The sequence below is a fragment of the Glycine soja genome, chromosome 15, assembly GCF_004193775.1.
Source record: "Glycine soja cultivar W05 chromosome 15, ASM419377v2, whole genome shotgun sequence".
Taxonomy (NCBI): Eukaryota; Viridiplantae; Streptophyta; class Magnoliopsida; order Fabales; family Fabaceae; genus Glycine; species Glycine soja.
Window position 1 is genome coordinate 13825139 of NC_041016.1, and position 17449 is coordinate 13842587.

General features: G+C 33.7%; 1 protein-coding gene and 1 pseudogene across 1 annotated transcript; one reads left to right on the plus strand and one right to left on the minus strand.

The window, feature by feature from the left end:
- Positions 1-6602: 6602 nt before the first annotated feature.
- LOC114385848 lies at positions 6603-8455 on the minus strand (annotated as a pseudogene).
- Positions 8456-11912: 3457 nt separating this feature from the next.
- LOC114388260 (G-type lectin S-receptor-like serine/threonine-protein kinase At1g34300) lies at positions 11913-13645 on the plus strand. Its single transcript, XM_028348665.1, has 2 exons — positions 11913-12147; positions 12252-13645. The coding sequence occupies exons 1-2, from the start codon at positions 12051-12053 to the stop codon at positions 13472-13474; spliced, it is 1320 nt and encodes a 439-aa protein (XP_028204466.1). The 5' UTR covers positions 11913-12050; the 3' UTR covers positions 13475-13645.
- The last annotated feature ends 3804 nt before the right edge of the window (positions 13646-17449 follow it).

The following is a 17449-nucleotide window of genomic DNA, read 5'->3' on the forward strand; positions in this document are numbered from 1 at the left end:
GATAGTGATGCTATTGAGTTGGCAAATTTTGCATTGAGTAACAACACTGAAGTGTTATTTTATGTTGAGAAAATCAATGATGGGAGGGTTGTTGTTAGTAAGGGTGATGTTGTAGCACTTGATGATGGGGATGAAGGTGTTGGGAATGAAGTTGTTGGGGTTGAAGCTGTTGTTAATGAGTTTGATTCTAGTGATACTGAGTCTAATAAAGGTGGTTCTAAAAGTGTGTCAGAGAATGATAATGAAGGTGTTGTTTTGAAGATAGTGAAGAGGAGAGAGCAACTGGGGTTAATGATGGTTTTGATAGTAAGGATGAACACCTAGTTAACCTCATTTAAAAAAAATACAGAAAAGCTTCTCATGTTGGATCTAGTAGTGGTCATTAGAATGTTGAAGAAGGAAATAGTGAATTGAGTGATGGATATGAAGCTGAAGAGATTTATAGTGCTGGTTCAGAATCTGATGAAGAAGACAAACATAAGTTTGTCAGATACAGGATATAGGAATTAAGTAGAGATTTTGAGTTCAAGATTGGCATGGATTTTTGTAGCCTACAGGAGTTCAAAGAAGCAATTTTTGACCATTCTATAATGAATGGGAGAGAGGTTGTGTTTCAACCAAATGAAAAAGTCAGGGCAACGGCCAAGTGCAAAGAGAAATGTGGATGTGAGATTTTTTGCAACAAGGTAGGGAGGAGTCACACATACATGATTAAGACATGCAGACCATAACATCACTGTGGAACAGTTATTAGTAACAAGAAGGCTAACTCTAAATGGGTGTTGAAAATTGCTACAAAAAATTTAAGGTCCAGTGATGATGTCAAATTGACACAGATAATGGATGTTGTGAGGTTGAAATATGGTAATGGTATAACTTTGACTGTTGCTTGGAAAGTCAGGATGATTACTAAAGCAATAGTGGATGGGGATGCTGTTAGACGATACCGTTATCTAGAGGCTTATGGTGAAGAGCTGAAACATGTATATGTAAGGAACAACTATAAACTTATTTTAGAAAGACCGTCAGGGTTGTTGCTTCCTAGGTTTGGGAGCTTTTATATGTGTCTAGAAGCCAGTAAATTAGCCTTTAAACATGCTTGGATACCCATAATAGGACTTGATGGGTGTCACTTGAAGAATAAGTTTGATGGGTAATTATTGATTGCTATTGGTAGGGATCCTAATGATCAATATCTCCCTATAGCATTTGCTGTGGTGGAGAATGAAACAAAGGACACATGGAAATGGTTATTGGAGTTACTTACAAATGATATTGGAGACATAGAAGCCAATAAATGGATATTCGTCCGTGATCAACAAAAGGTTAGTAAATTGTTTTGTTCATACTAAACACCCTTCCATTAGATTATATTGTTCTGGGAAATGGATATTTACAAGTATTTTGTTATTTGTCTATATTTTAGGGATTGGTACAAACTCTACAAGCAATGGGAGTTGGTGAGGAGAACCAATTTTGCTTGAGACTTTTGTAACAAATTTCAAGAAAAAATTTGGAGGAGGCACACTTCTTAAAGATTTAATGATGGGTGCAGTAAAGGCAACATAAGAGGAGGCTTGTGAAGACAAGATGGGCCACATTAAAGAGGTCAGAGAAGAAGCATATTGTAACATCCCATTTTTCGTAAAATAAGTTAAAAAGGATTTTATTTAAAAATAAATAGAGTTTTAGGAAAATAATAAGATTTTTGTAATTAAATAAATAAGGAGAAATATTTTTATTAATTAAAATAATGATTTGAAGGTAAATAAAATAAATATATGTTCTTAGAAAATAAAAATGATGTTTTATTTATTCATTTGATAGAAAGTAAAATAGAATTCCTTTTTATAAAATAATAAAATAAAGAAAAACAGAGTAAATAATACGCTGAGAATACCCTAACTATAAATAGAGACATATTAGGCCAGTTTTTATATTTACGATACGTCTCTATGCTCTTTCTTCTCTCGAATTCGTTTTCCTTTCCTCCTCTCCTAAAACCCTCTCTTTTTTCAGCATACACTCAAACTTGTCCTAGTAAAATCATGATCTTGAACACGTTAACCGTTGGATCATCATGAAATTTTGATACCACCTTTCAGAACTCATTTGCACACATTCTCACCGTTAGAATTTATGAAGTAATATCTGTGGTGAGAGAAATGTCCCTCGCACGGAGACAGTGAAATAGAGGTTCCAATCCCTTCTCTTTCTCTCTAACGCTTGGAAACCCTAGCAGAGCAACCAGAGGAAAAGCTTTAGGAATCTTAGGGAACTGGTAGAGATGCCTCTGTCACTACCGAACTACACACGTGAGTCTGCTTAGAGGTAAGGGATGTGTTTATTGCAATTGGAGTTTGAATGAACATGTGTAGAGATCCTTAGAAGATCAAATTAGAATTTATTTTGGGATGTTCACTATATTGTGATTCTTCCTTTATGATTACAATTATGAGATTGTTGTGTTTGACGGGCCAATTGATGCCCATATGCAATTTGGTTGATAAAATTGAGTGCTCTTGGTGTTTTCATGTTTTTGACCTATGATTTTGATTCCTTTGATTTTGATATGATTATGTGAAATTGTTTGAGGGGTTTAATCATATGAACATAATATATTAATATTATTATTGTGTGACATGTATATAATTCATGAGGCGTGATAACGTGTTGTCTTGGGATTATGGAAGTGTGATGAACTATGTATAAATAACAAGTTGAGTATGTGTTAAATTGTGATATCACACATGTGTATTGAGATGTTGTGTGCATTGAGTTGTGAGTTATGAACTGTACAATCACACGACTGTAAGACCCTTTAAGGATGATGAGTATTGTGATGAGATCCACTGTGGAAACTCAACCAGTTTAATCACTTTGAGGCGCGACAAGTTAAAATTATTTTGAGAACAATTGAGGAGTCGTGTGTTCTGTACCGTTCATAGATAGAGTCTGCGTGCTAAAATTTTTTCTGGGTTGGACCTAAATCAGGAGGAAGAGGCCCCGACGGACTCTTCACAATGTACGCCTTGGGGGTAAATACATTCAGTTTGAATGTTCCTTGAAGCCTATGCTAATCCCATATGGTTAGAGCGTTCTCACAAGATAGAGTGATCGTGACTGGTCTCTCTATGATTTTACCTAGTGAGAGTGACTTGACTTACCAGTGTGTGGTCTGTCTTGTCATGCACTCCTGGTCGCCCGACGAGATTTTTCACTAACATGGTGCCACATTGCATATAGGATTGAGTCTTAGTATATTTGGTGCATAACACTTGTGTATTAATCAATATTGATTAGTTGAGTGATATTGTGTTTTGATCCTTTAGTACGTGAATGATGTGAAAATGTGTGAGACGTATAGTATTGAGATGTGATGTTACACGATAAGTAGTGGAATGAGATGAGCTGTGCTAAAGTAAGTTGTATTTCATTTATATCATATGTATATCTATGTTGTCCTGTTTCTCTTTATTAGTTAGGAATGTGATAACTTACTCCCTGTGTGCTATTTGTGTTTGGATCCTCTGATGATCTCAAATTTTGTGTTCGTGGGAGCAAATTGTTAGGTGGATGGCTATAGAGAATCTCATGCTAGAGGACGCTGGAATACAATGCTCTGATAGGATGTGACATTGAGACATGGGGTTCTTTATTAATTGCATGAAGTTCTAGACATGTAATTTTTTATCATTTTGTTTCACATACTGAGACTTTAGTTCATTCTTTGGAGTTTTGGATGACCTTGTTTTGAGCCAGAGATGTTTTTAATAAGTTTTATTTGGTAACAGTGAAGTGAATGTGACCTTTTTACCCACATAAATTTGTTTAAGTAATTTGAATAAAATTGATTTAATTAAATTTTGAATTTTTATATATTTTTCTTAAGTATATGTATGTCGAGGTAGATGGTGTTACATATATGATTGGCTGATGACTACTGTTCTAAAAAAATGCATGGTGTAAGCATGCATTTTATCATTATCCTAAATGTGATTTGCTGTTGAATAATTTGAGTGAGTCTTTCAATAGCACCATCTTGGTGGCTAGAGACAAACCAATAATTACAATGTTTAAGTGGATTAGGTCATACCTAATGGATAGGTTTATCACACAAAAGGCAAAGTTAGAAAGATATAAGGGTGAAATTATGCCTAAACTATGAAGAGACTGAATTGGAAATAGTTTAGTGTTGAACTTTGTTTTAATTACTGTTAATGTTGAAATTTTTATGTTAATTATTATTTTTTATTATTTAACTAGTCATTTTAAGAGTAGAAGTTGTGCTACTAGTTGTTATAAAATTAACTGTTAGAAAATTAATCGTTGTGAAATTAGGTGTTATGTACTTTTCGTCAGTTTAATAACTTTTACTCTTACTAAAAATTTAGATTATTTTTTTATTTGTTAATATTAGTAAATTAAATTTATTCTTAGTTGTTTAATAATTACAATTTATATAATTAATTACTAAATTTATTTCAAAAAATTTAAATAAAATATTAAAAAGTGTGACCTACTAAAAGTGATCTAAGATTTCAAAATGAAATCTACCACAAAAGAAAAAATTTAAAGAGACCTTCAAAATGATGTGGTACTATGAGACTCATGAAAAAGTAGCTTAAGATTCCAAAATAGAATTGACCAGTAAACATACTCTAGGTCAATGGATATTTCAAAGTAATATGAGACAAGTGTGATTCCCAACTATTGCAAGAACCCGTGTTGTAATCATAGTGTTAACAATATTGGTAACCTTAGCCTTAGCCAGACAAAAATTATTATAGAGTGATTCTCGCACTAGTGGAAAAATACTATACAACAATGGTTTTAAGACATATTCAAAGATGATTTTGAATAATCTGAATCCAACATCGTGGAAAGTCAAGACTTTTCATGACGGTTCCATAAATATCGCCTTAGAAAAAGGTATTCTTCTAAAACGAATCTTAACTATAAACCGTCTTAGAATAATGCTCTTTTAAGATGGTTCTAAAGTGAAAACCGTCTTAGAAAGACATTATTCTAAGATAGTTTTTAGTTGATAATTGTCTTAGAAAAATACCTTTCAAAGATATTTTGAACAATCTCTGAATAAAATGTTGTGAAAAGTCAAGACTTTCCACAACGATTCCATAAAAATTATCTTAGAAAAAGATACTCTTCTAAGACGAATCTTAACTAAAAACTGTCTTAGAATAATGTCATTCTAAGACGGTATTTAGCTTAGAAGAAATTTGAACCAAGTACAAAAAAGGAAAAAGAAAGTTAAGCTATAGGTAGATGAATCAATGTCAGCTTGTCTTCACCTATTAAAAGCCAAAAAAAAGGAGAGAAAGTAGACAACATGTTGTAAATGTAAAAGAAAAATAAATCAACAAACTTACCCACAACCTTCTCAAAGTTATTGGATCGTCCATACCAATTCGCTTTGCACTAATTTACCACTAAATTTGTTGAAGTTATGAACCCAGGAAAAATGTAGAGAAGGAAGAAGAAGATGAAACTAGAGAATGTATGTTAGAAACAAAGATGAAAATTGCAGTATCCTTTTGAGATGAAAGAACAATTTTTTTTATAAGAGTTGGTTTTTAATAAGACCAACATGTATTTATGTGTATCAATTAAAAAGTAAAATGGTCTATTTCTTTTCTCGGTAACATAAGAGTTTCCTTGATAAGAGCAACAATTACATTTTTTAGAAGAAGACCAAGAGTTACATAGAAACTAAATAATTGAATTATAAAATTAATAAAATAGTTATATATTTTTAATAGAAAGTTAAAGAACAACTGGGTTGTAGCCACTAAGGACTTTCCACGGGAAGAGAATAACTAAGAAGAAAAGGGGAAACAACTTTTTCTCTAAAACTTTTTTAAATCAACTTTACATTAGTCTTTGTTTTTCTTAAAAAAAATAATCCAAAACACCTTTATATTTCTCTTGTTTTGTCCATTTTCCAAATTTTATTAACTTCTTGAATATGAGCTATTTTCAATAAAAATGCTATGTCTTCCTAACAAATATTCCTAATTATTCAAAGCAGTAAGTATTCAACAACAATGTAATAGCATTCACTTTCTTCAAAACTTCAAATGCACCCGATCATTAATATTTTCTTTTAATGAATTAGGAGAATTTTGTTAGGAAAAAGATAGAATTATTCCTTTAAAATTACAAGGTCTATATTCTTGAAGAATGAAAAAGTGTGGAAATAAACTTGCTTAGATACTTGACCCTTCAAAGAAGTCATAATCTCAGTTACACACTGCTCAGTCATAGGTTTCCTATTCACAAAACTCCTGTCATGAAATATCAAAATAAAAGTTCATAAACTTCTATTCAAGACAACACATATATGCTTTGCTTGAGGTGAAGGTACAACTTTTGAAATGCCTTTGGCATACCCTTAAAAGCAACAAGGAACAAAAAGTGAAAATAAAAATAGATTAAGTGACAGACAACCTAATTATAGCTAATCCACAATATGATGACACATTGACACCATGCATAATATGGGCCAGATTTGCATAGATTTACAGAACTACAGTTACAATGCCATTTCATTTAAACCATGACTTCAACATACTTTGAAAACATCAATGTTGTACCACTACCACATCCAGAAAATCAGGCAATGAAATTCCCAAAATCTAGATTAGAATTCAAAACAACTATTACAAAACCATGATAGCATGCTTAGAGTTCAAATACTTTAACGCCCTTTTCATCTCCCCATTTCTTACAGGAATGAGGGTGGTAGCAATTATGAGTCCAAAATCAAAATAGATCATTTATACATGTAAGGAACACAAAACGTTGGAAATTAATAAATATATTTATATGTCATGCACAGGAGTGAGAAGATATTATTACTACCTTAGAGTTGGATTTAGACTTGCTACCACTGTGGTTTGAAACTGAAGACTTCTCCTTAACTTGCTTATTTGTTGAACCAGTAACAACTTTAAATATTGTTGGCAATTCATTGATCATGTTGAAAATCCATTTCCTACATTACATATTCAAATCATGAGTGAATGAGACACGTGAAGAAAAGAACTAAACCACTGAGATAGATAAATCAAACAAGCAGGATTCAAATGCTTTGTGATTTTCCACCAACTTAAGTTAACTTCAAATAAAAAGTATGGTCAGAGTATGAAATACCTGTCAACTTTGTCAAACCCAAATCTGGCTCCAAAATAGAATGCAATAACAAGTAACCATGCATCACTATGAACATCAACTAAAGATAGCCAGTCTAAAGTCTTTTTCTTGCATGCCATCCCTAGCAAAGTTAATGCCCAACACAGGCTCAGGATGCTCTGGTGGTACTTCTTCAGCAGGTAAATTTACTTCCCACTGCTCATTGAGAAAGCCATACAAGCACAAATTCTCTTTCTCTGAAAGAATGAAGGGAATTGATTTATAAAACACAAGCACCAAATATAATATCTAAAACAAACACGAAGCCTTTCAATCCCTAAAAAAATTCTTAATCCTTTCTCTATAGTATTTTTCTTCACAGTTAAAAGAGCTAAAAAATAATATATTTGTTTCCAAGGAAAAATTTACCACTAAGAGACTGAGAAGCACAAGGAATTCAACTTAATTTAAACCTAACTCTGCATACAAGAATGTTTATAAGAGAATGACATTGACAGTGATATGAGCATGACAAGTTGACAATGTAAATGTATTTCCCTTAAGTTCAGTCAACAATCAGATTTGATTACCACATTTCAATAATGAAAACACCACTCACGGACTTTATAGGAAAAACATTGCATCATGTCAATCCCTATTGTCATTCTGTCATTGCATTTTGTACACTATATCCAAACTTTAGAACATGCTTGAAAACTATTTGCAATTACATTAAATCATGGAAGGCAACAAGTACTGAAATGCTATTTGCAATTATATGCCATTCCTTGGATTGCTTCTATAACTCTAGAAGAACTATTGCAACATAGAATCAATTTGCAATAAGCACTATATTTCTCCATGGTTCTACGGAGAGAATGTTGGGCTTCTTTAGAGAGTTTGTGAACATCATTGAGCACAAGTATTGATACAGAATACAAAATCAAACATTGAGAACTTTTTTAAGAAAAAATATAAAGATGAATAATGCTTGTAAGCTTCACATTTATTATATAGGACAAGATGGAGAGGTTGCTTATTTGACAATTGACATGGATAGAAAAAACAAACAAAAAAAGGAAGAAGAAGAAAAAGGACTACAATACATCAATAAATTAGACACTACAAGACTAAACCACACAGTATACAATCAAGGAGAAAATTGAAAGATAGCACTTACGTTTGCGCCTCCACATGCCATTTCAGCTCCTTGTTCTCCTCGTAGATTCGCTTCATCTTCTCTTCCTTTGCCTCCATATGCTTCTCCTTCTCCTCCAGAACCATCTCCGCCTGCTCGATCCATGACGATAACGCCTCCTCCTCCAGTACCTCCTTCTCCTTCTCTAGCGTCTCTTTCAGCAAGGGCAGGGACCAGAGCCGCTTGGGCTCCACCTCGAGTTCAACCTCTGATAACTGCTAAATAATTGTATTTTGATAGTAGAAAATTAGTCAAATATTGGCCTGAAATTAAATTATTTAACAGTTATTTGTGATTAAAAGTTAAAAAATTAATTAAATTGAATTTTTGGGTGCAGATATAAAAATTGGAGGTGTAACAAGCAAAAAGGGTAGAAAAATTGAAGAAAAGAATAAAATTTGAAGAAGGCCCAACCCAATACGCGCGCTGAGCGCGCGTCACGGGCTAAGCGGGCCAGGAAGTACACGCGCTAAGCGCAGGGTGTCGCGCTAAGCGCGCCTACGAAGGCCCAAAGCCCACTTCAGCAGCTATAAATAGAGAACCAGTCCAAGGGACAGGACACACCACCATAGAACCCCCTCTCCTAGGGGTTTCATTTACTCCCTTTCTTTCTTCCACCCCCCTTCTCATTGTAAAGCCCTCATGACTATGAGAGGCTAAACCCCCTAGCTAGGGCCTGCCAGGCCTAAAAAGCCATTGATCTATGGAGCATTTCAAGAGTTATCAATAAAAAGAGGAATTCCCTCCAGGTTCTTTTATTTATTTACCGTTCTTTCTTTTTACATCCTGTATCTCGGAACTTACTTTCTGTTAGGGTTTAATCCACTCGGAAGAGGGTAATTAAAGCCTAATTAGGGGTAAGGAATGAATACTTGAATCTGTTTTAAGGGTTAGGCCACTCGGGAGAAGGTAACGCTTAAGAGAACACTAAAAGGAAGAAATTATCGGGTTATCCTTTAGAGGGGTTTCCTTCGAGGTTCTTTTATCTGCTTTTCTTTCTTGCTTATTCTGCATCTCGGACTTTGTTTTCTGTTAGTCTTTAGGCCACTCAGGAGAGGGTAAAACCTAATTAGGGATAAAAAATGAATGCGTGAATCTGTTTTAAGGGTTAGGCCACTCGGGAGAGGGTAACGCTTAATAGAACAATACAAGAAAGAAATTATTGGGTTAGCATGACTTAATGCCCCAATGCCCATGCTTTAGCAAACATCTAGAATGTAATCCTAATGCATCTTAGTTATTGAGTCTTCGCAAAGGACATTTGGAAGATAAGTAATTAAGGTAGGCTTGTCATCATGAGGCATCAGGGGCAAGTAGATGGATAGATGTGGGGCAGAATTAGTTCACTGGTATTGATAACAGACAAATCCTGAACCCATATATCCAGGCTGATTAGACTTGTTAGGTTTTATCGATTCTAATACATAGATTTTATTCCCTATTTTTATTGTTGGTTTTCTTAGAAGTAGTTATTCCTTATTTTACTGTTGGGTTTTAGGAGTAAGTATTTAGATTTAGTAGATTTAGATTTTATTTTCGTAGAGGTAGTTATCTTTATCGCAATTTAAATATTTTATTTTGATCTTTCAATCTTTTATCTCTTTCTTTTATCTTCGAAGTTTATCTTTAAATATCTTATCTTTTATTTACCTTATCTTCTATCTTTCTTTATCTTTCATTTTAAATTCTTATCTCTTGCTTTTAAATTGGGTTTGCATTAATCTAAGTACAAACAAAGTCCCTGTGGATTCGACACTCGGACTTCCGATAACTTTACTACTTGTAACGATTTGGTACACTTGTCAAAGAGTTAACAACCTCGCCGATGGCCTTTTATGTGGTGGAGCTTCTCCTTGATGTTGTAGGCGAGGTCCTCGATGGTGTCGTCCTCGTTGTGGATGAAGTTCATGTAGCTGTTGAGAGGGGAAGGGAAGTCGATGAGTGTGAGAGGGGAAGGGAAGTCGGGGAGTTTGGGGGAAGGGAGATTGTCTTAGGGTTTCGAATAGGCGCATTAGTGTTGAGTGAGACGGGAAATCGAACAAGCACACTTGTTTTTATTTAATTAAAATATTCTAAGATGGTTTTGTAAAAATCATCTTAAAAAGATTGACTTCTAAGATGATTTTCGCAAACCGTCGTAAAGATGTTGTATTTATTTATAAAAATATCACTATGTTTCTTTCTAAGTTGGTCTTTTATCAACAGACGTAAAATCAACGTTGTAAAAAGTGATTTTTTAGTAGTGTCGTTTCTGCATGGGGTAATGAAAAAAGATTGCTTTGTTCATAGATTTATTTTAAATTAAAAAGGCATGATTATTACTGATCTAATTTGAAAACTTAAATAAGTCCAAAGAATGGGGTTGGAGAATAAATCAAACTATAATCACTTTTTGTTAGTAATTTAGTAGTGAATACGAGAGTGAAAAAGAAAAAGAAGACATAACCAGATACACAAAGTTCAATTGATGAAGTGCCACTTCTATTTATCACTGTAGTTGAAACTTCTTCTGATAGATTTCTCGTAGCTTAAGTGTCTTTTTGGTGAAATTTCTATGAAATTTAGCAATTCCGCGTGTTTGGGTCAATATCTTCATGCAACAATCAAACGGGTGGGGTAAGAGTACGGAAAGATTTAATTTGTCCTCGCTATGAAACATGAAAAAAAACATTTTGCTACTCCCACAATTTCAACTATCTTTTGCTAATATTTTTCCCAAAAAAATAACTTAAATTTAAGGGACTAAAAATATATTTAATTTTGTATATAATGTTATAGTTAAAGTGTAACAATTTTTTTTTGGTTTCGCATAGGCCTCATTTTTGTGACACACTTCTATTTAAAACACGGTTGAAAACTAAATATAATCATCTCTCCTAATGAAAATTCAAACTTTGATAACACATCAGGCAAAAGTAACACCTTTTACTAGACCCAACTCCCATTGGTGATGTCTAACAATTTCAACAAGAATTATACACGACAAAATATTTTTTTTTATCCAACAAGATGGTATAAATTATTACTGAGCAAAAGTAACACCTTTTACTAGACCCAACTCCCATTGGTGATGTCTAACAATTTCAACAAGAATTATACACGACAAAATATTTTTTTTTATCCAACAAGATGGTATAAATTATTACTGATATTTGAAAACCTAAATCCAAGAATGGTGTTGTAGAATAAATTCAAACTGTAATTTTTTATAGTAGTGGATACGAGAGTATAAAAAAGGAAGACATAACCCAATACACAAAATTCAATCAATAGAGTGCCACTATAATTTATCACTCTAGTTGAAACTATCTTCTGATCGATTTCTCCTAGTCTTCGTATCATTTTTGTGAAATTTCTATAAAGTTGAACAAAAACGCGTGTTAAGGTGAAGTTTCTATGGGTAGAATTAGAGGACAGAGAGGTCTAATAGTCTATCCACACACTATGAAAAGACAAAAAGGGAAGACTTCACTACTGCCATAACTTTAACAATCATTTAATTTAGTGAGCACATAATTTTCAAACCTTTTGTATGGGAAATTAATTTCTGAAATAACTATGAAATTCGCCATAAAACAAAAACGCGTTCTGAGGCACATTGTGGTCTTGTGAGTAACACAATAAATAAACTGCAAACTACATAATTGCAGTTTGTTCCTAACTATCAATTGCAGTGTTTTGAATTCCAATATATAGTCCAATGTCCACCACCACCTACAGCGGGATAGGTGACCGTTCCGGGTCTGGCAATTCCAACAATTCTGGGTCTGAAGGAATTGTAATTGCTGTTGTCATAGGTGGAATTTAAACTTTTATATTCTTTGTTTTTATTTGTTTGTTATGTGTTGATTTGTTGGTTATATTTTTGTTCTGACTGAATGTTCTAATGATCTTAATGCAGTTGTGATTCTTGTGAAGATAGGTCTTTTCATTTGGTTAGTGCCCAAATGCATGAAAAGATTTCAGGTTATTCATTATTCAAAATCGTCGCTTAAAGAAGCAACAGACAAACAATTTATGACACTCACAATGGATAAATTTCTGAATGACATGGAAAGGGAGAAGCCAATAAGGTTCACTGATCAGCAGCTAAGGATTGCTACTGATAACTACTCTTTTCTTTTGGGGTCAGGAGGTTTTGGAGTTGTTTATAAAGGAAGTTTCAGCAACGGAACCATCGTAGCCGTGAAAGTTCTACGTGGGAGTTCTGACAAGAGAATTGATGAGCAGTTTATGGCAGAAGTGGGTACCATTGGAAAAGTCCATCATTTTAATCTAGTTCGTCTATATGGGTTTTGCTTCGAAAGACACTTGAGAGCACTGGTTTACGAGTACATGGTGAATGGTGCACTCGAGAAGTACCTGTTTCACGAAAACACAACCTTATCATTCGAAAAGCTTCATGAGATCGCAGTTGGTACTGCGAGAGGCATTGCTTACTTACATGAAGAGTGCCAACAGAGAATAATCCACTACGACATTAAACCGGGAAATATTCTCTTGGACAGAAACTTCTGTCCTAAAGTTGCTGATTTTGGTTTGGCCAAGCTTTGCAACAGGGACAATACTCATATAAGCATGACTGGGGGCAGGGGGACTCCTGGTTATGCCGCACCTGAGCTTTGGTTGCCATTTCCTGTAACTCACAAGTGTGACGTTTACAGCTTCGGCATGCTGCTATTTGAAATCATTGGCAGGAGAAGAAACCATAACATTAACCTTCCAGAAAGTCAGGTGTGGTTTCCAATGTGGGTTTGGGAAAGATTTGATGCCGAAAATGTGGAGGATTTGATAAGTGCCTGTGGGATAGAGGATCAAAATAGGGAGATTGCAGAAAGAATTGTTAAGGTAGCTCTGTCATGTGTTCAGTATAAGCCAGAAGCAAGACCTATAATGAGTGTTGTGGTGAAAATGTTGGAAGGTTCTGTTGAAGTTCCAAAACCTCTGAACCCATTTCAACACCTGATTGATTGGACTCCTCCTCCCACTGATCCGGTCCAAGCATCGCAGACCAATACCGATACAAGTATTTGTTCCGACTCTTCGGAGTTGGTAGCCAAATCTGTCCACGTAGTTGCCACGCCTGTTATGACCAAGTACGAGATTGAATTAGCCTCTGCCTAAACTTTATTCAATGATTGAAAAAAAGATCAATCACTATAAGTTGTAGAAAATGTGGCAACCTTGTACTTTTTATTTTTCATTTGATTTCTCATGGGGTCATCTATGATATGTCTACCAAGTGAATTGCATCTTTATATTTCAAATAAGTCACTGAAAATTTATTTCCCTTTAGTTTTTGGGTTAGTGTTAATATACATGGTTGAACCAAGAGAGGAGGGAGTGAGGAAAATCAGTCAACTGAGTTTGATTGAAATCAGAAGCATGGTTACATCAAGCGATCTACTCAGCTTATATATAATGTTAAAAGAAATTAACAATACAATACATCAAAGCAAAGCAATGCAATGCCAATTTGAGGTTACAACCCAACCACCAAGCAAAAGCTACACTATAAGCTTAACTACTTGGCAGAAGCAAGAAAAACAATGATCAACGCATTAATCGCCATGTCAGTCAGAAGCAACAAATGCTTAAATATCAAGAGAAAAAGCTACACATGAGGCTTAACCTCTCAAAACAGAAGCAAAACAAGTCAACTTCAATTCTTAACCACCAAAACCAGAAGCTCACGTCATCAATTCTTAAGCACAAAAGGCAGAAGCAAATATTGGATCATCATCAACAACAAAAAAAGAGACCGAAACCATTGTAGCAGGAAGCAAACAAAAGAAAGAACAGGCCAACAAAAGTCATTCTAATGATAATTGCTTCCAAAAACATGGAATGCAATATCCATGTCTACTAGATTCTGTACCAACACAAAATCCTCCATTCACAGAAGCACCATCACCACCACACAACTACCCACTATTGACAGAATCCACGTGCCAACAATAACAATGAGGAACTTCATCACATATGTTCAAAAACCAATCCATCCAAGCAGAGCACTTCAGAAGTCTGATTCTCAAACCAATCACTACCACTCGAAATGGTTCAAACAGAACTCAACAATGTCGTATCCCAGTAACAGAAAAACTAGCAGCAACAAGCAAAGCCCTCTCCTCCAGCAAGAAGCCAACAAAGGGTACCAAACCCAAAACACAATACTAAAATCTTCATATGTGGAATCATTGATACAGAGATTGAAGCTTTTCCCTTTCGGCTGGTGCTGAGAGCTTCAAGACTCAACACCGCAATGACATCTTTAAGGTCTCTAAGCTCCTAATACTCATGAACATCAGAGATAACGAGACGATTCGCCACCAAAAGTAGAGCATTTGGAAGCTCCTGTGATACGAGGGGAAGGAATTTCTTGGAGATGACGCCACCACCGAGGACAACCACTTGGGAATCCATCACCACAACTCAAACCAGCACCCAAATGAGATCCAAACAAACAGGCATATAATCAGGCTCATGCTCAGGCAACAACATGGAGGGAACACAAAGCTGAGAAAGAAAAAGGAACTAATTGTCAGCAAACTGCTTGAGAGAGCTTTTACATGAAAAGTGATGTAATTAAGGTGCACATTTATATACATGAGAAGTAATTAAGGTTATGTAAACTTTTGTATCAAAAGAAAAGCTTATTTAAGGTGAAGTAATTATACTGACATAATGGCATGCAAAAATTAGAGAAATAATTTACAAAGTATTGGTAGCAGGATTTGAACTAGGGATGATAGAAGGTGATTTTGTCTCTTCGTTTCCATCTTTGCAAAAGGAAGGGCAGTTTGTCTCACCTTACATTTCATCCTTCCAAAATCTAGAATCACTATTTTTATGCTTTTATAGATGATAAATCATTGCATTCTTCTAATCCTTTATTCATTTTTAATTTCTTTTTGTTAGTAAGATTTATGTTTATATATATCAATTGCTTATTATGGTCTATGTTGGCTTGTAATTTTCAAGTCTCACTGACCATATTTTCTAATTAACTGTCCCATGTAGCATGCAATGATTGAAAGATGGATTATATATATAGTCTTATTATCCAATAAATGTTTAATTTATATATATAACATTTTATTATCTGATCTGCAACGATCATCATCAACTAAATACATGTATCCCAAAAAGGTTTTCCCTTTTGGAGGCAAAAACTTAGACTAACAATTGTACCTACAATAACAATTAATATAGTTGGTCTCTGGTATGCTAAAACAATATCCAGTTGCTCCTTTGCCTGGGAACTTGATTGCACAATCAGAATTGCATTGAGTCTCATTGCAGTCTCCTAAACCATTCAAACCTACTTGACATATTTCGCAATCATGATAACACAAACAATGATTCTTGGCCGAACCATTGTTCTCACAAATCCCTTGTCCACCTCGATGAATTTTAGTGCACTTTGCCTTACAAGCATGTTCGGCATGGCAAACCCCCAAATCTTCATTACACCTGTCACCAACCACCATAGCCATCAGAGCTCCTGTGACAATAACCATGATGCAAATTTTATAGTACTATCATATATATATATATAGGTCTAAATAGTTTATAATTTCTAATAAATATTTGAATTTTATATATTTTTTTCTAATAAGTTTTTTTTGGTTTTGACTCCATGATAAAATAAAATTTTTGTTTTTTATCATTAACTTTTTTTAGACCATGATAAATTAATAAATTTTTTGTTTTGTGTTATGATAAAATCTTTTATTTATTATTAGTCTTTTTAAACATAAAATTCGTCAATTTATCATGGACTAAAAAAAGTATTAATGATTAAAAACAAAAAAAAATTGTTTTATCTTGGAACCAAAATAAAAAAATAAATTATTAAAAAGTAAATATAAAATTTGAATATTTATTATAAATCACAAGCATATTTTATCCTATAAATAAGTACGGAGTTTGTTGTGCGTACGTTTAAATCTTTTGCGTGGTGTTAAAGTTTTATGACCGTCGGATTTGCATTTTGCAAGGAAAGAATACCATCCATACATTTTTGTAATAGTAAATCCCACTGTCGATAAAACTTTGCACGATGAAAAAAAAAAAGTTTAACTTACGCATGATAGACTCCGTAATCAATAAGTACTGACTAGTTCTGCATATGCACAATGTTGTTATAACTTATAAGCACTACTGTAGATTGGTACTAGTGTGTTACAAAATTACCTAATGTGAATAAGAGGAAGAGAATGGTATATAATGAGCAACCTCCCTTGGCCATGGTTGCTGCTATTGCTTTGGTTATATATGATTTTTTTGTAGGAGGTTGGCAAATGATGGAGAAGATTTTCAGTTGAGGTTGATGGTGATGGTTTGTTACAGTATTTTATATCGTGAAATTAAAGTATGTATAAAAGGGGAAGTTATAAATTGAAGATTGGTTTGATTCTATTTGTTACAATTTTGATTATGTTCATTAAAAGCCTGTTTGGAACCGTAATGTGTGTTTAAAATGGAAAGTTATAAATTAATGAACTGAGTTAATTTAATATATTGTTACAATTTGCATCATGAGTCAGTTTCGAACCGCCTTCATTATCCTTTAAACGCATTGCTTCTTTGTCTTTTTTTCTTCGTCTAAGTTCTTTAAATTCTAAAGTTATTTCATTATGCATTTATGATTATAATTGATTCTCAGTTATAGTTTTACTTTACAGTTTAATGGTGAATTACTGTAAAATAATTTTATATAATTATTGTTATTAGTATGATTTGAAGATAATTATTATAAAAATCAATAAATATGATAGATTATAATTAAATAACATAGTGTAAAATAAATAACTTTTTTCTCTCTTTTACTTTATATATATATATACACACGAGATCAAATGATCTGTTTGTAGGTTAGTAGTGATAGAGAAGCTTCTTCTTTAATTGATAATTATGAAATATGATAATTGTAAAAAAAAATTATAGAATATTAGAAGACAAGTTTTGTATTATAAGTGACTCTATTGTAAATAATGTCAAAGTAGGTAGTCATTGTGATGAGGTTCCTACGTATTGTTAGGATTATAAATTTATTTTCTTAAGTAATTTTACAATGAACAAAGGTGACTCTATTTA